At 42.2% G+C, this 22,331-nt stretch overlaps 1 protein-coding gene across 2 annotated transcripts in view; it reads right to left on the bottom strand.

Annotated features, from left to right (window-relative positions):
* Window positions 1-22,331, bottom strand: part of PHF8 (PHD finger protein 8) — a 95,972-nt gene that overhangs the window by 30,386 nt on the left and 43,255 nt on the right. For both annotated transcript variants that reach the window (XM_053695342.1, XM_053695343.1), the window contains exons 18-20: window positions 15,384-15,736; window positions 14,940-15,035; window positions 12,924-13,033 (exon numbers count right to left, since the gene is read on the bottom strand). In XM_053695342.1, the coding sequence (XP_053551317.1) occupies window positions 12,924-13,033; window positions 14,940-15,035; window positions 15,384-15,736 (559 nt within the window). The remainder of the gene's footprint in view (window positions 1-12,923; window positions 13,034-14,939; window positions 15,036-15,383; window positions 15,737-22,331) is intronic.

The raw sequence follows: 22,331 nt of genomic DNA, 5'->3' as shown, positions 1-22,331 counted from the left end.
CTTGAGAGCATTGAATATCGCTCTCAGTTCCAGAATATTTATCGGGAGAAGAGATTCTTCCCGAGACCAAAGACCCTGAGCTTTCAGGGGTCCCCAGACCGCGCCCCAGACCACCAGACTGGCGTCGGTCGTGACAATGACCCACTCTGGTCTGCGGAAGCTCATCCCCTGTGACAGGTTGTCCAGGGACAGCCACCAACGGAGTGAATCTCTGGTCCTCTGATCTACTTGTATCGTCGGAGACAAGTCTGTATAATCCCCATTCCACTGACTGAGCATGCACAGTTGTAATGGTCTTAGATGAATTCGCGCAAAAGGAACTATGTCCATTGCTGCTACCATCAAACCTATTACTTCCATGCACTGCGCTATGGAAGGAAGAGGAACAGAATGAAGTATTTGACAAGAGTTTAGAAGTTTTGATTTTCTGGCCTCTGTCAGAAAAATCCTCATTTCTAAGGAGTCTATTATTGTTCCCAAGAAGGGAACCCTTGTTGACGGAGATAGAGAACTTTTTTCTACGTTCACTTTCCACCCGTGAGATCTGAGAAAGGCCAGGACAATGTCCGTGTGAGCCTTTGCTTGTGTAAGGGACAACGCTTGAATCAGAATGTCGTCCAAGTAAGGTACTACTGCAATGCCCCTTGGTCTTAGCACCGCTAGAAGGGACCCTAGCACCTTTGTGAAAATTCTTGGAGCAGTGGCTAATCCGAACGGAAGTGCCACAAACTGGTAATGCTTGTCCAGAAATGCGAACCTTAGGAACCGATGATGTTCCTTGTGGATAGGAATATGTAGATACGCATCCTTTAAATCCACCGTGGTCATGAATTGACCTTCCTGGATGGAAGGAAGAATTGTTCGAATGGTTTCCATTTTGAACGATGGAACCTTGAGAAACTTGTTTAGGATCTTGAGATCTAAGATTGGTCTGAATGTTCCCTCTTTTTTGGGAACTACGAACAGATTGGATTAGAACCCCATCCCTTGTTCTCCTAATGGAACAGGATGAATCACTCCCATTTTTAACAGGTCTTCTACACAATGTAAGAATGCCTGTTTTTTTATGTGGTCTGAAGACAATTGAGACCTGTGGAACCTCCCCCTCGGGGGAAGCCCCTTGAATTCCAGAAGATAACCTTGGGAGACTATTTCTAGCGTTAAAACAGAATTTATGTTTACCTGATAAATTACTTTCTCCAACGGTGTGTCCGGTCCACGGCGTCATCCTTACTTGTGGGATATTCTCTTCCCCAACAGGAAATGGCAAAGAGCCCAGCAAAGCTGGTCACATGATCCCTCCTAGGCTCCGCCTACCCCAGTCATTCGACCGACGTTAAGGAGGAATATTTGCATAGGAGAAACCATATGGTACCGTGGTGACTGTAGTTAAAGAAAATAAATTATCAGACCTGATTAAAAAAACCAGGGCGGGCCGTGGACCGGACACACCGTTGGAGAAAGTAATTTATCAGGTAAACATAAATTCTGTTTTCTCCAACATAGGTGTGTCCGGTCCACGGCGTCATCCTTACTTGTGGGAACCAATACCAAAGCTTTAGGACACGGATGAAGGGAGGGAGCAAATCAGGTCACCTAAATGGAAGGCACCACGGCTTGCAAAACCTTTCTCCCAAAAATAGCCTCAGAAGAAGCAAAAGTATCAAACTTGTAAAATTTGGTAAAAGTGTGCAGTGAAGACCAAGTCGCTGCCCTACATATCTGATCAACAGAAGCCTCGTTCTTGAAGGCCCATGTGGAAGCCACAGCCCTAGTGGAATGAGCTGTGATTCTTTCGGGAGGCTGCCGTCCGGCAGTCTCGTAAGCCAATCTGATGATGCTTTTAATCCAAAAAGAGAGAGAGGTAGAAGTTGCTTTTTGACCTCTCCTTTTACCAGAATAAACAACAAACAAGGAAGATGTTTGTCTAAAATCCTTTGTAGCATCTAAATAGAATTTTAGAGCGCGAACAACATCCAAATTGTGCAACAAACGTTCCTTCTTTGAAACTGGTTTCGGACACAGAGAAGGTACGATAATCTCCTGGTTAATGTTTTTGTTAGAAACAACTTTTGGAAGAAAACCAGGTTTAGTACGTAAAACCACCTTATCTGCATGGAACACCAGATAAGGAGGAGAACACTGCAGAGCAGATAATTCTGAAACTCTTCTAGCAGAAGAAATTGCAACTAAAAACAAAACTTTCCAAGATAATAACTTAATATCAACGGAATGCAAGGGTTCAAACGGAACCCCCTGAAGAACTGAAAGAACTAAATTGAGACTCCAAGGAGGAGTCAAAGGTTTGTAAACAGGCTTAATTCTAACCAGAGCCTGAACAAAGGCTTGAACATCTGGCACAGCAGCCAGTTTTTTGTGAAGTAACACCGACAAGGCAGAAATCTGTCCCTTCAGGGAACTTGCAGATAATCCTTTTTCCAATCCTTCTTGAAGGAAGGATAGAATCCTAGGAATCTTAACCTTGTCCCAAGAGAATCCTTTAGATTCACACCAACAGATATATTTTTTCCAAATTTTGTGGTAAATCTTTCTAGTTACAGGCTTTCTGGCCTGAACAAGAGTATCAATAACAGAATCTGAGAACCCTCGCTTCGATAAAATCAAGCGTTCAATCTCCAAGCAGTCAGCTGGAGTGAAACCAGATTCGGATGTTCGAACGGACCCTGAACAAGAAGGTCTCGTCTCAAAGGTAGCTTCCAAGGTGGAGCCGATGACATATTCACCAGATCTGCATACCAAGTCCTGCGTGGCCGCGCAGGAGCTATCAAGATCACCGACGCCCTCTCCTGATTGATCCTGGCTACCAGCCTGGGGATGAGAGGAAACGGCGGGAACACATAAGCTAGTTTGAAGGTCCAAGGTGCTACTAGTGCATCCACTAGAGCCGCCTTGGGATCCCTGGATCTGGACCCGTAGCAAGGAACTTTGAAGTTCTGACGAGAGGCCATCAGATCCATGTCTGGAATGCCCCACAGCTGAGTGACTTGGGCAAAGATTTCCGGATGGAGTTCCCACTCCCCCGGATGCAATGTCTGACGACTCAGAAAATCCGCTTCCCAATTTTCCACTCCTGGGATGTGGATAGCAGACAGGTGGCAGGAGTGAGACTCCGCCCATAGAATGATTTTGGTCACTTCTTCCATCGCTAGGGAACTCCTTGTTCCCCCCTGATGGTTGATGTACGCAACAGTTGTCATGTTGTCTGATTGAAACCGTATGAACTTGGCCCTCGCTAGCTGAGGCCAAGCCTTGAGAGCATTGAATATCGCTCTCAGTTCCAGAATATTTATCGGTAGAAGAGATTCTTCCCGAGACCAAAGACCCTGAGCTTTCAGGGATCCCCAGACCGCGCCCCAGCCCATCAGACTGGCGTCGGTCGTGACAATGACCCACTCTGGTCTGCGGAATGTCATCCCTTGTGACAGGTTGTCCAGGGACAGCCACCAACGGAGTGAGTCTCTGGTCCTCTGATTTACTTGTATCTTCGGAGACAAGTCTGTATAGTCCCCATTCCACTGACTGAGCATGCACAGTTGTAATGGTCTTAGATGAATGCGCGCAAAAGGAACTATGTCCATTGCCGCTACCATCAACCCGATCACTTCCATGCACTGAGCTATGGAAGGAAGAGGAACGGAATGAAGAATCCGACAAGAGTCTAGAAGCTTTGTTTTTCTGGCCTCTGTCAGAAAAATCCTCATTTCTAAGGAGTCTATTATTGTTCCCAAGAAGGGAACCCTTGTTGACGGGGATAGAGAACTCTTTTCCACGTTCACTTTCCACCCGTGAGATCTGAGAAAGGCCAGGACAATGTCCGTGTGAGCCTTTGCTTGAGGAAGGGACGACGCTTGAATCAGAATGTCGTCCAAGTAAGGTACTACAGCAATGCAAGAACAATTAGTACGGCTGCACCAGAAAAACTGACGAGGAGAGCTTCGTAATGTGGTAAAAAGGATTTAATGGACAAAAATATAAAATCAAAAATTATACTGACATAGTCACCATCAAGTGAAAAATAACTCACTCCCGGAACGGAGTGAGTGAAGAGTAGCAAAAAAGAAACAGTATACGCGTTTCGTGCGGGACTACCGCACTTGATCACTAGTGATCAAGTGCGGTAGTCCCGCACGAAACGCGTATACTGTTTCTTTTTTGCTACTCTTCACTCACTCCGTTCCGGGAGTGAGTTATTTTTCACTTGATGGTGACTATGTCAGTATAATTTTTGATTTTATATTTTTGTCCATTAAATCCTTTTTACCACATTACGAAGCTCTCCTCGTCAGTTTTTCTGGTGCAGCCGTACTAATTGTTCTTGTGTTGGCTGCTGCTTATCGGACGTCTTGGGCGGAGACTCCTCCTGTATGGCTCCTGGATTCTGACGTCAGCGGTGAAGGGGGGGGCACAAGTGTGTACACGCCGAAGAAACGCTGAAACAACGCTGTGTGGCATTGTCTGCAAGAAGATGGGTAAGCACTGCTTCTTTATTGTATCGATACTACAGCAATGCCCCTTGGTCTTAGCACAGCTAGAAGGGACCCTAGTACCTTTGTGAAAATCCTTGGAGCAGTGGCTAATCCGAAAGGAAGCGCCACGAACTGGTAATGTTTGTCCAGGAATGCGAACCTTAGGAACCGATGATGTTCCTTGTGGATAGGAATATGTAGATACGCATCCTTTAAATCCACCGTGGTCATGAATTGACCTTCCTGGATGGAAGGAAGAATAGTTCGAATGGTTTCCATCTTGAACGATGGAACCTTGAGAAACTTGTTTAAGATCTTGAGATCTAAGATTGGTCTGAACGTTCCCTTGATTGAATAATAAAAACTACAGTTAAACACCAAAAAACTCTAAGCCATCTCCGTGGAGATGTTGCCTGTACAACGGCAAAGAGAATGACTGGGGTAGGCGGAGCCTAGGAGGGATCATGTGACCAGCTTTGCTGGGCTCTTTGCCATTTCCTGTTGGGGAAGAGAATATCCCACAAGTAAGGATGACGCCGTGGACCGGACACACCTATGTTGGAGAAATATAAGTTTATAAAGAGCAGCGCCAGGTATTATTCCCCAAAGCTCCCTCACAAGTAATTTTCCCTATAATTACCGTTAAATAATACACAATAACAAAAAATCAATAGTAGTTTGGGAGCGCTAGAAGCTAAATGAGAAAATTCTGGAAACTGATATATATTTTATCAAAAATATATTTATTAAAATAATATAAAACATGTATATAACATTTAGAATAGATTGTGGGACGTCTCCCTTTGTAGTTTAAGAACAAGTAAAATTTACTGCATCAAAAAAACACTTTTGTATATTTCTCTAAAAGATTCCACCTAGGTTTTTCTTTTTCACCTTGAATCAATTATCTTTTAATTTCCACCTTAATTCTGATGCTAAGTAGTCGTAAGAAATTTCTCAGATATTATATTGTTTCCTACTTTTGTATTGTTACTTTGTATCAGATGGAAACAATTTACATTTCATAGTCCAATAGATTGTTATTTCAGTTGTTATCTTTTTGTAGCAATGTCTTTTGGTGTATAGTGTATAAACAGAGTTGTCTGTACTTAGTAAAAATTTTATATTTTTTGATGGGGCTTACCGGTTCTTCTGACACGTCTGTGTCTGATGGTATCTCGGTCTCTCTTACCGGTTTTTTCTTTTGTGTCTCTCCTCCCTGTATACTGTAGGTATCTCCGATATCGAGAATAGAAACCTAGACCACGCTCCTGCGTGTATGGGTTTCCTTCTCTGCCGGTTTGTAGCGAGTTTGGCCTCTATATTCAGGATCTCGTTTTTTCCCCCCGGCTGCTTCTTGATACAGGTGTGCACGTCTCAGCGTGTAGAGGTAATCTTGGACTTTTGAAGAAAAACTCAGGCCTAGAACCTCTAGACAGCAGCTCAGCATCAGTAAGTGTTCGGTCTCTTTCTAGCGCCCAAGGATCCAGAACATCTCTTGCCCAAGCCTGAGCGAAGAGAGAGAGTCTGCCCCCCACCAGATCCGGTCCCGGATCGGGGGCCAACATCTCATGCTGTCTTGGTAGCAGTGGCAGGTTTCTTGGCCTGCTTACCTTTGTTCCAGCCTTGCATTGGCCTCCAGGCTGGCTTGGCTTGAGAAGTATTACCCTCTTGCTTAGAGGACGTAGCACTTGGGGCTGGTCCGTTTCTGCGAAAGGGACGAAAATTAGGTTTATTTTTGGCCTTGAAAGACCTATCCTGAGGAAGGGCGTGGCCCTTGCCCCCAGTGATATCAGAAATAATCTCTTTCAAGTCAGGGCCAAACAGCGTTTTCCCCTTGAAAGGAATGTTAAGCAATTTGTTCTTGGAAGACGCATCCGCTGACCAAGATTTTAGCCAAAGCGCTCTGCGCGCCACAATAGCAAACCCAGAATTTTTCGCCGCTAATCTAGCCAATTGCAAAGTGGCGTCTAGGGTGAAAGAGTTAGCCAATTTGAGAGCATGAATTCTGTCCAAAATCTCCTCATAAAAAGAATCTTTATTGAGCGCCTTTTCTAGTTCATCGAAGCAGAAACACGCTGCTGTAGTGACAGGAACAATGCATGAAATTGGTTGTAGAAGGTAACCTTGCTGAACAAACATCTTTTTAAGCAAACCCTCTAATTTTTTATCCATAGGATCTTTGAAAGCACAACTATCTTCTATGGGTATAGTGGTGCGTTTGTTTAGAGTAGAAACCGCCCCCTCGACCTTGGGGACTGTCTGCCATAAGTCCTTTCTGGGGTCGACCATAGGAAACAATTTCTTAAATATAGGGGGAGGGACGAAAGGTATGCCGGGCCTTTCCCATTCTTTGTTTACAATGTCCGCCACCCGCTTGGGTATAGGAAAAGCTTCGGGGGGCCCCGGGACCTCTAGGAACTTGTCCATTTTACATAATTTCTCTGGAATGACCAAATTCTCACAATCATCCAGAGTAGATAACACCTCCTTAAGCAGGGCGCGGAGATGTTCCAATTTAAATTTGAAAGTAATTACATCAGGTTCAGCTTGTTGAGAAATTTTCCCTGAATCTGAAATTTCTCCCTCAGACAAAACCTCCCTGGCCCCCTCAGATTGGTGTAGGGGCACTTCAGAACCAATATCATCAGCGTCCTCATGCTCTTCAGTATTTTCTAAAACAGAGCAGTCGCGCTTTCGCTGATAAGTGGGCATTTTGGCTAAAATGTTTTTGATAGAATTATCCATTACAGCCGTTAATTGTTGCATAGTAAGGAGTATTGGCGCACTAGATGTACTAGGGGCCTCCTGTGTGGGCAAGACTGGTGTAGACGAAGGAGGGGATGATGCAGTACCATGCTTACTCCCCTCACTTGAGGAATCATCTTGGGCATAATTTTCTCTAAATTTTGTGTCACATAAATCACATCTATTTAAATGAGAAGGAACCTTGGCTTCCCCACATACAGAACACAGTCTATCTGGCAGTTCAGACATGTTAAACAGGCATAAACTTGATAACAAAGTACAAAAAACGTTTTAAAATAAAACCGTTACTGTCACTTTAAATTTTAAACTGAACACACTTTATTACTGCAAATGTGAAAAAGTATGAAGGAATTGTTCAAAATTCACCAAAATTTCACCACAGTGTCTTAAAGCCTTAAAAGTATTGCACACCAAATTTGAAAGCTTTAACTCTTAAAATAACGGAACCGGAGCCGTTTTTATATTTAACCCCTTTACAGTCCCTGGTATCTGCTTTGCTGAGACCCAACCAAGCCCAAAGGGGAATATGATACCAAATGACGCCTTCAGAAAGTCTTTTCTATGTATCAGAGCTCCTCACACATGCATCTGCATGTCATGCTTCCCAAAAACAAGTGCGCAATAGAGGCGCGAAAATGAGGCTCTGCCTATGATTAGGGAAAGCCCCTAGAGAATAAGGTGTCCAATACAGTGCCTGCCGGTTATTTTACATAATTCCCAAGAATAAAATAATTCCTCAAAGCTATGAAGTATTAAAATATGCTTATATATCAATCGTTTTAGCCCAGAAAATGTCTACAGTCTTAAAAGCCCTTGTGAAGCCCTTTTTTTCTTATGTAATAAAAATGGCTTACCGGATCCCATAGGGAAAATGACAGCTTCCAGCATTACATCGTCTTGTTAGAAATGTGTCATACCTCAAGCAGCAAAAGTCTGCTCACTGTTTCCCCCAACTGAAGTTAATTCCTCTCAACAGTCCTGTGTGGAAACAGCCATCGATTTTAGTAACGGTTGCTTAAATCATTTTCCTCTTACAAACAGAAATCTTCATCACCTTTCTGTTTCAGAGTAAATAGTACATACCAGCACTATTTTAAAATAACAAACTCTTGATTGAATAATAAAAACTACAGTTAAACACCAAAAAACTCTAAGCCATCTCCGTGGAGATGTTGCCTGTACAACGGCAAAGAGAATGACTGGGGAAGGCGGAGCCTAGGAGGGATCATGTGACCAGCTTTGCTGGGCTCTTTGCCATTTCCTGTTGGGGAGGAGAATATCCCACAAGTAAGGATGACGCCGTGGACCGGACACACCTATGTTGGAGAAACTCCCTTCTACTCAGGGTACTGTGCATTATAATGGAATCAGTGACAGGAAAGTCCCTTAAAGGATGGGAGACAGGGAGATGGTATCCCTAGCTTATCCTATTCCTGTGACAATATCGCAGGCACATCCGGAAACACTTCCTCATAGGAAGGAACATCATTGAAATGATAAAATTCACAAACTTTCAAAAGGTTGACAACGACAAGGGATCGATGTCGTCCAAGTAGCCAAAACCACCTTTAAAACTACATGAGGTGATCAAGCATACATCTGAATGATATGACTTCAGCGTCAGATGAAGGAATTAAACTGTCCAAATCTGAGAATTCACATTCAGAATCCTACCGGCAAAAACTCCTCACCAGCACAGAAGAGAGAGTGTCACCAGCATAGTAAAATATGGAGCAGAAACCTTACAATCTAAAATATAACAAATCCTCTTGCATAGTTCCTGAAAGAAAGGAAAAAACATACAAAACCACAGGTATCGCAGAGAATACATGAGCTGCAAAATCTGGAGGCAAACATACTACTCATGGAGATTTAGAGGAACTGCAGTGCACTGCTTGGGACATAAAAAGGAGATAGCTGTGGTATTGCCTAAACAGCATCATCCTGGGAGACATAGGCTCATATTGAAACATCTAACCTACTTCTTAGAGGGGAAAAAAAACTGCAGAAAAGAAAAACATTATTTCTATAAAAAAAAATGATCTTATAAAATCTTAAATTCTTAAATATTCTATAATATTTAAAATATAATATATAAATTAAAAAGAACATTTATAATATATATCCCCAAAGGAACAGATGATAGTATAAAGCAGTATGTTCCTCATTCTGACTTTATTTGCAAAACAAAACATATCAAGATATCTTCATACCCTATGTCTATATCACAGGAAAAAACTAGCAAGTGATATACATGACATCCGTATGTTTGAATGAGCATACTGTAAAAACTCTCATGCCACTAAGGTATCACAAGGTCTAGAGTTTAACCATAATGCTATAGCAGCCTGCCTTTTTAACACAAACATCTTAAATAGGAGATATTCTACTATACTCCCAGAGGCATCTAGATTAGGAAATAGCATTCATATGCTTTAGCAATTCGAGGTAGACAGAACAACAACTCCGTTCCGTTCTCAATCTGGAGAACGAGGCGGAGTTAAAATATGCGCTCAGCTCCTCTTAAATGGCGCCGCTCCGATAATGCAAGGGAGGAGGCGTGGTCAAAAGTCTGTACGGAATGAAGCTTCACTCCGTCGACTAAATATGAGGAATCCTTGCAGAATCATCGACTTACCCCAGCAGGACACTGGCACCATCATGCAGCCTCCTGAAACGCTTATAAAAGCAGAGATGCAAAATACAAAGTCTAATCACAATGCATGCTCAGATGACACAAACACATCTACGCAGCCCCTTAAAAATGGCGCCCTTGCGCTCTAACGGTCCCCTAACATAGAAAATTCCATTTTGCTGTCAGACCTGAGACCGCTCTTCCGCTCTACACTTCAGACCAACTCAGGATCCGAACGGGGTTGTCCCATTCACAAGCAGGAAAACTTAACATTTATTTGAAAGTTAACTTCTTCCTCTCTGAGAACCCTGTCTGTAATACAACGGACACAAAACACTACTGAGCCTCATTAATAAACGTTTCTAGTCCCCAGTGCCTGCACAACTGCCACACCTTATCCCATTAACCATAATAGAATCAAATGTATTAATGTCCCAAACAGAACTAACTGTTAAAGTGCCATATATTTCCTTTCTTGTGTCCGAAAATTAAATTCGGCACTTACCTGAATGTAGATCTGTCCGGCAGCAGGACAGCTCATCTGGTTTGAGAGGGCCTTCTCCCTCACATGGATCTGTGGAAAGAAGAAAGACTGAATAATCTTACTCAGGCTTTCAAGTTAGGGCAGCAATAACTGTTTGGGAGGCGCAGTGGGGATTATACCCCACAAGTACCCAATTGCTTAAAAGCAACCACTGCTCGACTGAAGAGAGACTGATATGGGCTACAGCTAAACCCCAGGAGAAAGCAGGACAATCTGGCACTGCTGAAAAATAATAAAACATTGATTGAAGAATTTTCTTCCAGACACCGAAACTTTACCACCTCCTTGCTCTTAACGTAGGCAAATAGAATGACTGGGAGTTGTGGGAAGGGAAGTGATACTTAACAGTTTCCTGTGGTGCTCTTTGCCGCCTCCTGCTGGCCAGGAGTGAGTTTCCCAACAGTAATTGATGATGATCCATGGATTCAGTGTGTCATTAGAAAGAAATGGGCCGGCTCCTAAGCTTTACATTCTTGCTTGTTCAAATAAAGAAAAATTGTTAATAGGAGAAAATTAGAAACTTATTTAAAATTGCATGCTTTATCTGAATTATGAAAGAAAAAAATATTGGATTAGTGTCCCTTTAAAATACAGTAAATTGTACAATTGGATCGGACTCACAGCTGCACATTATTCAGTTTCAGTTCTACCATAACATGGATTCAGCCATGGGAATATTTTCTTCATGCCCAAACTAACAGGACATACGGACATGCATCTGGAGTTTAGCTACCCCCCCCCCCCCATATTATCACTTCTATGTGCCTCATGCCAAGAGAGGAGAGAAAAACCTGTTCTATGACAAGTAAAACACGCAGGTACAACAGTAACGAGGAGGCCTCTACCAAATATGGGCAGCTCCAGGATTCCAGGAAAAAGCATTGGAAAGCATTCAACATTCTTAACGTTTTTTTCTTAACCACCTAACTAGAATATTACAAATTACAAAATTGGGGCTAAAATTTAAACTAGGAAGTTGGCACTGAATAACTTATAGTTGCTCCGAGTCTACGGGTTAAAAAAAAAAAATTCTAAATTTAATAATCCATTTAACTAAAGTTATCTCACGTTGCTATCATGCACAAAGTTAGACAGAAAAAAAAAAACCATAGAAGATTATGGTGCAAAAGTTAGTTAAAAGGGACACTGAACCCAATTTTTTTTCTTTCGTGATTCAGATAGAGCATGCAATTTTAAGCAACTTTCTAATTTACTCCTATTATCAAATTTTCTTTGTTCTCTTGCTATCTTTATTTGAAAAAGAAGGCATCTAAGCTAAGGAGTCAGACAATTTTTGGTTCAGACATTGGACAGTACTTGTTAATTGGTGGATGAAATTATCAGCAAGAACAACCCAGGTTATTCATCAGAAATGAGCCGGCTTCTAAACGTAAATTTTTGCTTTTCAAATAAAGATACAAAGAGAATGAAGCAAAGAAAAATTAATAGGAGTAAATTAGAAAGTTGCTTGAAATGCCATGCTCTATCTGAATCACAAAAGAAGAAAATTGGGTTCAGTGTCCCTTTAATGGTAAATCATGAATGGTTCAGTGTCTACATTTGTTATCCCTGTAAACAAAGGGCTGAACCCATCCAGCTCAGATCTGTCCAATTAAAGGGACACAAACCCCAATTTTTTTCTTTCATGATTCATATAGAGCATACAATTGTGAACTTTCCAGTTTACTTCTTTTATCAAATTTGCTTCACTATCATGGTGTTCTTTGTTGAAGGAGCAAAGACGCACTAATGGAGCTAGCTGAACACAGGTGAGCAAATGACAAGAGGCATATTTATTTGAAGCCACCAATTACTAGCTAGCTCACAGTAGTGCATTGCTTCTCCTGAGCCCAAGTATGATTTTCAACAAAGGATACCAAGAGAAATTTGCAAATTAGACAAAATTAAATTAGAAAGTTATTTAAAATTGCATGCTCAATTTGAATAATAAAAGAACATTTACTTTACTGTCCCTTTAAATCTATGCAATCTTCTGTATTGTATGGTTCAGTGCTCAGAGGCACCGGTAAGCAATATTAGCCATATCAGCATCTTTACACCAGGGCTGAATACGTATAAAAATGTATGTGTATTCAGATCTTTTCTTCTCAGCAGTGACTATTGGTTGGTATAAATATATCACCACTGTTAGGGTCTCATTTAATGCAAACTGTATTTACCATCTCTGTCATATTGTATAAAATATGGTATTGTTCCCGACCAATGCTAGGGGCAGCCAACCTTAATTTAGTCATAGTAACTTAAAATTGTAGCAGATTCAATTAAATTCACCAATCTGAACCCATTAACACTAATACATTATATGACGAGCATAGGAGCTCCTGGTATGCACCCTCCGCTCACAGAAAGGAAAGTAGACTGGAAGAAAAGGGAAGTATATGTAGAAAAGGAGGAGTCGGACATATGTTGCCATGACACATAAAACTGTAAAAAATGACTTAACGTGCCTCTCTCGTATAACTCTTACCTGCTGGGAAAGTTTAGCTGCAGCCACAGCCAGCCCCGTTTCCACTGAAGCCACGCGTGTACCCTCACGAACAGGACGTGCTTGTTTGGGGAGTGTTGGAGTGACACGAGCTGTCAGAGGTAAAAGAAGAAACTCTACCATTATCATAAAATAAAACATAAAACATACATAATATGTAGCTGATGAAATAGATTTTATTTTTTAACAAAACAAAAAATAGTTAAACCAATATTACAGCTACTTTTAAAGGGATAGGAAAGTCAAAATTAAACTTGCATGATTCAGATAGAGTAGGTCATTTTAAGACACTTTTAAATTCACTTCTATTTTCAAATGTGCTTCGTTCTCTTAGTATCCCTTGTTAAAAAAAGTAATACGCACATATCATACACTAGTGGGAGCGGCTGCTAATTGGTGCCTGCACACATTTGTCTCTTGTGATTGGCTAAATAGATATTTTCAGCTTCTTCAGCAATGGATAACAAGAGAATGAAGAAAATTTGATAATAGAATTAAATTGGAAAGTTGTTTAAAATTTTATGTTCTATCTGAATCATAAAAGAAAATTTGGGGGTTTACTATCCCTTTAAGTCATGTTACTGGGAAGAAATCCTGAATGTATCACCAGTATGTAATCAAAGCACATTTCCACGATATTCCTCTCTAGAGTATGCGAGCAAAATGCAGCTACAATTCTCATTCACAAGTTAGGGCTCTGCAGATCAGGTCGCTGCAACCCTCACTATGTTACACAAGAATGATTCTATTGTATAGCAATATACACTGGCTGGTCAGAGATCTGCATTAACAAACACTTTTACGTTTACTGTCACAAACGTACACTGTGCTACCAGCGCAGCTCATTCAATGACAAAAAGAACATTCACATTTTATCTCTTCGCTAAAACCTACACCAAATTCCTTTTATGTTTTTAGAATTTTAAGCATGTGAGTGTCAGGTAATTTCCTCTGAATTTTTTGTACGCAAGAGGTTAAAGGGACGTGAAACCCAAACATTTTCTTTCATGATTCAGATAGAGCATACATATTTACCCCCTTCATGCCGGTATCAAGTGTTCAAGATGTAAACACTTGCTGAAAAAATTAAATCATGTGATCGTTGATGCGATCACATGATTTCAAGGCCGGGATCGGATCATGGGGATTGCCTACGCTGCTAGGTATGCCCCTCAGTCCGACACCATATAAAGGTAGGAGGTTCCCTGCCGCCCTAACGGTGGTAAAGCCCAGTGGTGTTAGGACAGCAGGGAACGTCATAATAGTGGTTCTCATGGTATCCTTTGTTGAAAATCATACCTAAGTAAGCTCAGGAGCTAGAATATAGCTACTGATTGGTGGCTGTATAAATATACATCTTATCATTGGCTTACTTCCAGTAGTGCACTGCTTCCCTTTCAATAAAGGTTACCAAGAGAATGAAGCTGAATAGAAAATAGAAGCAAATTGGAAAGATGTTTAAAATTGCATGCTCTATCTGAATCATGAAAGAAAAATTCTGGATTTCATGTCCCTTTAACCGCCTGAAGATTTTGCTCTGTGTTTCGATTCCTTTGTCAAGAGAAATACACCCAGTTTAGGTTACAAGTATTGCACCCCGTTTATTTTGGAAGCATTGCCCATGACATGAGAAATGAACCCAGTTTAATCTGCGAGTGCAGTCCATAATCATGTTTTTTTATATCACATTTATTTGAATCTGAGCCTTTGCTTGTGTGCCCTCCACCAAAATTACTTTTTTTATTTTTAACTTTGCTCTCATAAACATTAGTAACAAAAAAAACTTGTGTGTGTATACTTTGCCAAGTTATGAGGGAGTAGAAACAAAAATGTGTGAACTAAAACTGAAGACTTTAAGCAAAATAAATGTATGCTATTAAAGAATAGTTGTTTATTTCTTTTTTTTAAATGATACAAATCTCAACTAAAAACACATTAAGATTTGAACCTACTCTCAAGTAAGGGATCATACGGGTTTTGGTTTCACCATATTAGTACCTTTTGGGTTCCACGGAGCGTCGTCCGTCTGTTTCTTCTTCTTTGGACGTGATCTAAAAGCAGGGTCGTCGTCATCAGATTCCAGAGAAGGGTAAACTGTAGAAACAGAATAAAACCACTAATGTCTATAGCACAATAAATTCAAAGGTAAGAAGAGGATTTTTGTCAGCAATTTTCATAAATAAAGAGAAAGACTGATATAAAGAGAGTGCTACTCACACATATCTTCAACCAAATATTGTTATTTAATGGGTAAATAAGTTACAGGTCTTGTTTTGCAAATCTTTCTGTACCACTCTGTATCTTAGCCAGACATTTTCCATAAGAAGACTGCTTGACCAGCTATCAAAGAGAAATACTCGGCAAACAAGCACCCCAACCCTCAGTCACTCATCCATCTTTCACCTGTTGTCCACACAAATACTAACCAAGGGTTTTACTCACTGTACTCTGAATCTTTAAAACAGGCTCCCAGTGTCTCCTGCTCATCTGTACTATCCTCGTCATCGCTATCCATACTGTGATGTGCAGGACGTTTTACTGGTCTTTTGCCAGGCCGGATGATTACTTTGCTTCCAGTGCTGCTGGTACCATTGCTGCCAGTTTTATTGCTGCTTCCAGAACCTTTAATGCCTCCATGCTGACCCGGCGTCCCAGCTCCACTCTCCTGCCCCGATGCCCACCAGGCCTGCAAGCTGGCAGCAGGAGTGCAGGAAGAGGACGACGATGCTTGAAGATTGGCCATACACAGCATACCCTGAATGGCTTCTTGTGTGCTGGGGGACGCAGGGGCTTCACTGAGGGGAGAGAATATTATTACAATAAGATAACATGAAGCAGTAGCATTGGGAAAACAAAAACGGACAACAAAAGTGCAATAAATAAAGTTTTGTTCTGAGATTATTTCTGCAGTTTGCTCACAGTGGTGTGGTCTGTTTACAATGGAACATTAATAAATCTTGTATTGACTTCCGGTGGGAGGGTTAAGGAAGCAGTCGCAGCAACACGGAGCTCCGTGCAAGCTAACTCAAAAATATCCCTTAAACTGCTCCTAGCCCGCTCTAGAGCTTGCCATAGGCAGAGAAGTACTTAGTTCTCAGCCCGGAGCATAAGGAGGAGAGCCAGCATCGGATTCCACCACTGGAAGCACAACATCTAAATGACGCCGTTCAGGCGCTGGAACACAAGGCCACAACTAACATTGACGGTACTGCACGCGTGGCACTTGAGGTAAAGGACACATTGGGCTAAGCTTCCAGTGAGTGCTGGACACTAACTTGGACCTGAGATTCCACAGCTACACGACACAATCTCAGTGATGATCATACTAGCCTACATTACTCTGGGGGTAAGCAGCCATTAAGCTAGCCAGTGTCACTTTTAAAATGATGGAAACAGATGTTGAACTTTATTCCCTCACCTACCAGCTTAAATTGAATGATCCTGACCTGCTGCTAACATATCATACATAAGTGGAAGATCTGCACACTAAGATCCATACCTGGATGCAGAACTACTAAGAAAGCTTCAAAAAAGCAACAGGCAAAATGGCAGCCAAACAAAAACAGAATTTATGTTTACCTGATAAATTACTTTCTCCAACGGTGTGTCCGGTCCACGGCGTCATCCTTACTTGTGGGATATTCTCTTCCCCAACAGGAAATGGCAAAGAGCCCAGCAAAGCTGGTCACATGATCCCTCCTAGGCTCCGCCTTCCCCAGTCATTCGACCGACGTAAAGGAGGAATATTTGCATAGGAGAAACCATATGATACCGTGGTGACTGTAGTTAAAGAAAATAAATGATCAGACCTGATTAAAAAACCAGGGCGGGCCGTGGACCGGACACACCGTTGGAGAAAGTAATTTATCAGGTAAACATAAATTCTGTTTTCTCCAACATAGGTGTGTCCGGTCCACGGCGTCATCCTTACTTGTGGGAACCAATACCAAAGCTTTAGGACACGGATGAAGGGAGGGAGCAAATCAGGTCACCTAGATGGAAGGCACCACGGCTTGCAAAACCTTTCTCCCAAAAATAGCCTCAGAAGAAGCAAAAGTATCAAACTTGTAAAATTTAGTAAAAGTGTGCAGTGAAGACCAAGTCGCTGCCTTACATATCTGATCAACAGAAGCCTCGTTCTTGAAGGCCCATGTGGAAGCCACAGCCCTAGTGGAATGAGCTGTGATTCTTTCAGGAGGCTGCCGTCCGGCAGTCTCATAAGCCAATCTGATGATGCTTTTAATCCAAAAAGAGAGAGAGGTAGAAGTTGCTTTTTGACCTCTCCTTTTACCAGAATAAACAACAAACAAGGAAGATGTTTGTCTAAAATCCTTTGTAGCATCTAAATAGAATTTTAGAGCACGAACAACATCCAAATTGTGCAACAAACGTTCCTTCTTTGAAACTGGATTCGGACACAAAGAAGGCACGACTATCTCCTGGTTAATGTTTTTGTTAGAAACAACTTTCGGAAGAAAACCAGGTTTAGTACGTAAAACCACCTTATCTGCATGGAACACCAGATAAGGAGGAGAACACTGCAGAGCAGATAATTCTGAAACTCTTCTAGCAGAAGAAATTGCAACCAAAAACAAAACTTTCCAAGATAATAACTTAATATCAACGGAATGTAAGGGTTCAAACGGAACCCCCTGAAGAACTGAAAGAACTAAATTGAGACTCCAAGGAGGAGTCAAAGGTTTGTAAACAGGCTTGATTCTAACCAGAGCCTGAACAAAGGCTTGAACATCTGGCACAGCTGCCAGCTTTTTGTGAAGTAACACAGACAAGGCAGAAATCTGTCCCTTCAAGGAACTAGCAGATAATCCTTTCTCCAAACCTTCTTGAAGAAAGGATAGAATCTTAGGAATTTTTACCTTGTCCCAAGGGAATCCTTTAGATTCACACCAACAGATATATTTTTTCCATATTTTGTGGTAAATTTTTCTAGTTACAGGCTTTCTGGCCTGAACAAGAGTATCAATGACAGAATCTGAGAACCCTCGCTTTGATAAGATCAAGCGTTCAATCTCCAAGCAGTCAGTTGGAGTGAGACCAGATTCGGATGTTCGAACGGACCTTGAACAAGAAGGTCTCGTCTCAAAGGTAGCTTCCATGGTGGAGCCGATGACATATTCACCAGGTCTGCATACCAAGTCCTGCGTGGCCACGCAGGAGCTATCAAGATCACCGATGCTCTCTCCTGATTGATCCTGGCTACCAGCCTGGGGATGAGAGGAAACGGCGGGAATACATAAGCTAGTTTGAAGGTCCAAGGTGCTACTAGTGCATCTACTAGAGTCGCCTTGGGATCCCTGGATCTGGACCCGTAGCAAGGAACCTTGAAGTTCTGACGAGAGGCCATCAGATCCATGTCTGGAATGCCCCACAATTGAGTAATTTGGGCAAAGATTTCCGGATGGAGTTCCCACTCCCCCGGATGAAATGTCTGACGACTCAGAAAATCCGCTTCCCAATTTTCCACTCCTGGGATGTGGATTGCAGACAAGTAGCAGGAGTGAGTCTCCGCCCATTGAATGATTTTGGTCACTTCTTCCATCGCCAGGGAACTCCTTGTTCCCCCCTGATGGTTGATGTACGCAACAGTCGTCATGTTGTCTGATTGAAACCGTATGAACTTGGCCTTTGCTAGCTGAGGCCAAGCCTTGAGAGCATTGAATATCGCTCTCAGTTCCAGAATATTTATCGGTAGAAGAGATTCTTCCCGAGACCAAAGACCCTGAGCTTTCAGGGGTCCCCAGACCGCGCCCCAGCCCACCAGACTGGCGTCGGTCGTGACAATGACCCACTCTGGTCTGCGGAAGCTCATCCCCTGTGACAGGTTGTCCAGGGACAGCCACCAACGGAGTGAATCTCTGGTCCTCTGATTTACTTGTATCGTCGGAGACAAGTCTGTATAGTCCCCATTCCACTGACTGAGCATGCACAGTTGTAATGGTCTTAGATGAATTCGCGCAAAAGGAACTATGTCCATTGCCGCTACCATCAAACCTATTACTTCCATGCACTGCGCTATGGAAGGAAGAGGAACAGAATGAAGTATTTGACAAGAGTTTAGAAGTTTTGATTTTCTGGCCTCTGTCAGAAAAATCCTCATTTCTAAGGAGTCTATTATTGTTCCCAAGAAGGGAACCCTTGTTGACGGAGATAGAGAACTTTTTTCTACGTTCACTTTCCACCCGTGAGATCTGAGAAAGGCCAGGACAATGTCCGTGTGAGCCTTTGCTTGAGGAAGGGACGACGCTTGAATCAGAATGTCGTCCAAGTAAGGTACTACTGCAATGCCCCTTGGTCTTAGCACCGCTAGAAGGGACCCTAGTACCTTTGTGAAAATCCTTGGAGCAGTGGCTAATCCGAACGGAAGTGCCACAAACTGGTAATGCTTGTCCAGGAATGCGAACCTTAGGAACCGATGATGTTCCTTGTGGATAGGAATATGTAGATACGCATCCTTTAAATCCACCGTGGTCATGAATTGACCTTCCTGGATGGAAGGAAGAATTGTTCGAATGGTTTCCATTTTGAACGATGGAACCTTGAGAAACTTGTTTAGGATCTTGAGATCTAAGATTGGTCTGAATGTTCCCTCTTTTTTGGGAACTACGAACAGATTGGAGTAGAACCCCATCCCTTGTTCTCCTAATGGAACAGGATGAATCACTCCCATTTTTAACAGGTCTTCTACACAATGTAAGAATGCCTGTTTTTTTATGTGGTCTGAAGACAATTGAGACCTGTGGAACCTCCCCCTTGGGGGAAGCCCCTTGAATTCCAGAAGATAACCTTGGGAGACTATTTCTAGTGCCCAAGGATCCAGAACATCTCTTGCCCAAGCCTGAGCGAAGAGAGAGAGTCTGCCCCCCACCAGATCCGGTCCCGGATCGGGGGCCAACATCTCATGCTGTCTTGGTAGCAGTGGCAGGTTTCTTGGCCTGCTTTCCTTTGTTCCAGCCTTGCATTGGTCTCCAGACTGGCTTGGCTTGAGAAGTATTACCCTCTTGCTTAGAGGACGTAGCACTTGGGGCTGGTCCGTTTCTGCGAAAGGGACGAAAATTAGGTTTATTTTTGGCCTTGAAAGACCTATCCTGAGGAAGGTCGTGGCCCTTGCCCCCAGTGATATCAGAGATAATCTCTTTCAAGTCAGGGCCAAACAGCGTTTTCCCCTTGAAAGGAATGTTAAGCAATTTGTTCTTGGAAGACGCATCCGCTGACCAAGATTTTAACCAAAGCGCTCTGCGCGCCACAATAGCAAAACCAGAATTTTTCGCCGCTAACCTAGCCAATTGCAAAGTGGCGTCTAGGGTGAAAGAATTAGCCAATTTGAGAGCATGAATTCTGTCCATAATCTCCTCATAAGAAGAAGAATTATTATTGAGCGCCTTTTCTAGCTCATCGAACCAGAAACACGCTGCTGTAGTGACAGGAACAATGCATGAAATTGGTTGTAGAAGGTAACCTTGCTGAACAAACATCTTTTTAAGCAAACCTTCTAATTTTTTATCCATAGGATCTTTGAAAGCACAACTATCTTCTATGGGTATAGTGGTGCGTTTGTTTAGAGTAGAAACCGCCCCCTCGACCTTGGGGACTGTCTGCCATAAGTCCTTTCTGGGGTCGACCATAGGAAACAATTTTTTAAATATGGGGGGAGGGACGAAAGGTATACCGGGCCTTTCCCATTCTTTATTTACAATGTCCGCCACCCGCTTGGGTATAGGAAAAGCTTCGGGGGGCCCCGGGACCTCTAGGAACTTGTCCATTTTACATAGTTTCTCTGGAATGACCAAATTCTCACAATCATCCAGAGTGGATAACACCTCCTTAAGCAGAGCGCGGAGATGTTCCAATTTAAATTTAAATGTAATCACATCAGGTTCAGCTTGTTGAGAAATTTTCCCTGAATCTGAAATTTCTCCCTCAGACAAAACCTCCCTGGCCCCCTCAGACTGGTGTAGGGGCCCTTCAGAACCAATATCATCAGCGTCCTCATGCTCTTCAGTATTTTCTAAAACAGAGCAGTCGCGCTTTCGCTGATAAGTGGGCATTTTGGCTAAAATGTTTTTGATAGAATTATCCATTACAGCCGTTAATTGTTGCATAGTAAGGAGTATTGGCGCGCTAGATGTACTAGGGGCCTCCTGTGTGGGCAAGACTGGTGTAGACGAAGGAGGGGATGATGCAGTACCATGCTTACTCCCCTCACTTGAGGAATCATCTTGGGCATCATTTTCTCTAAATTTTGTGTCACATAAATCACATCTATTTAAATGAGAAGGAACCTTGGCTTCCCCACATTCAGAACACAGTCTATCTGGTAGTTCAGACATGTTAAACAGGCAAAAACTTGATAACAAAGTACAAAAAACGTTTTAAAATAAACCGTTACTGTCACTTTAAATTTTAAACTGAACACACTTTATTACTGCAATTGCGAAAAAGTATGAAGGAATTGTTCAAAATTCACCAAAATTTCACCACAGTGTCTTAAAGCCTTAAAAATATTGCACACCAAATTTGGAAGCTTTAACCCTTAAAATAACGGAACCGGAGCCGTTTTTATATTTAACCCCTTTACAGTCCCTGGTATCTGCTTTGCTGAGACCCAACCAAGCCCAAAGGGGAATACGATACCAAATGACGCCTTCAGAAAGTCTTTTCTATGTATCAGAGCTCCTCACACATGCATCTGCATGTCATGCTTCTCAAAAACAAGTGCGCAATAGAGGCGCGAAAATGAGACTCTGCCTATGATTAGGGAAAGCCCCTAGAGAATAAGGTGTCCAATACAGTGCCTGCCGGTTATTTTACATAATTCCCAAGATTAAAAAAATTCCTCAAGGCTATGGAGTATAAAATATATAAATCGATTTAGCCCAGAAAATGTCTACAGTCTTAAAAAGCCCTTGTGAAGCCCTTTTTTTCTTTCTGTAATAAAAATGGCTTACCGGATCCCATAGGGAAAATGACAGCTTCCAGCATTACATCGTCTTGTTAGAATGTGTCATACCTCAAGCAGCAAAAGTCTGCTCACTGTTCCCCCAACTGAAGTTAATTCCTCTCAACAGTCCTGTGTGGAAACAGCCATCGATTTTAGTAACGGTTGCTAAAATCATTTTCCTCTTACAAACAGAAATCTTCATCTCTTTTCTGTTTCAGAGTAAATAGTACATACCAGCACTATTTTAAAATAACAAACTCTTGATTGAATAATAAAAACTACAGTTAAACACTAAAAAACTCTAAGCCATCTCCGTGGAGATGTTGCCTGTACAACGGCAAAGAGAATGACTGGGGAAGGCGTAGCCTAGGAGGGATCATGTGACCAGCTTTGCTGGGCTCTTTGCCATTTCCTGTTGGGGAAGAGAATAT

The sequence above is a fragment of the Bombina bombina genome, chromosome 12 (genome assembly GCF_027579735.1).
Source record: "Bombina bombina isolate aBomBom1 chromosome 12, aBomBom1.pri, whole genome shotgun sequence".
Taxonomy (NCBI): Eukaryota; Metazoa; Chordata; class Amphibia; order Anura; family Bombinatoridae; genus Bombina; species Bombina bombina.
This window is presented reverse-complemented; position numbering and strand designations above follow the sequence as displayed.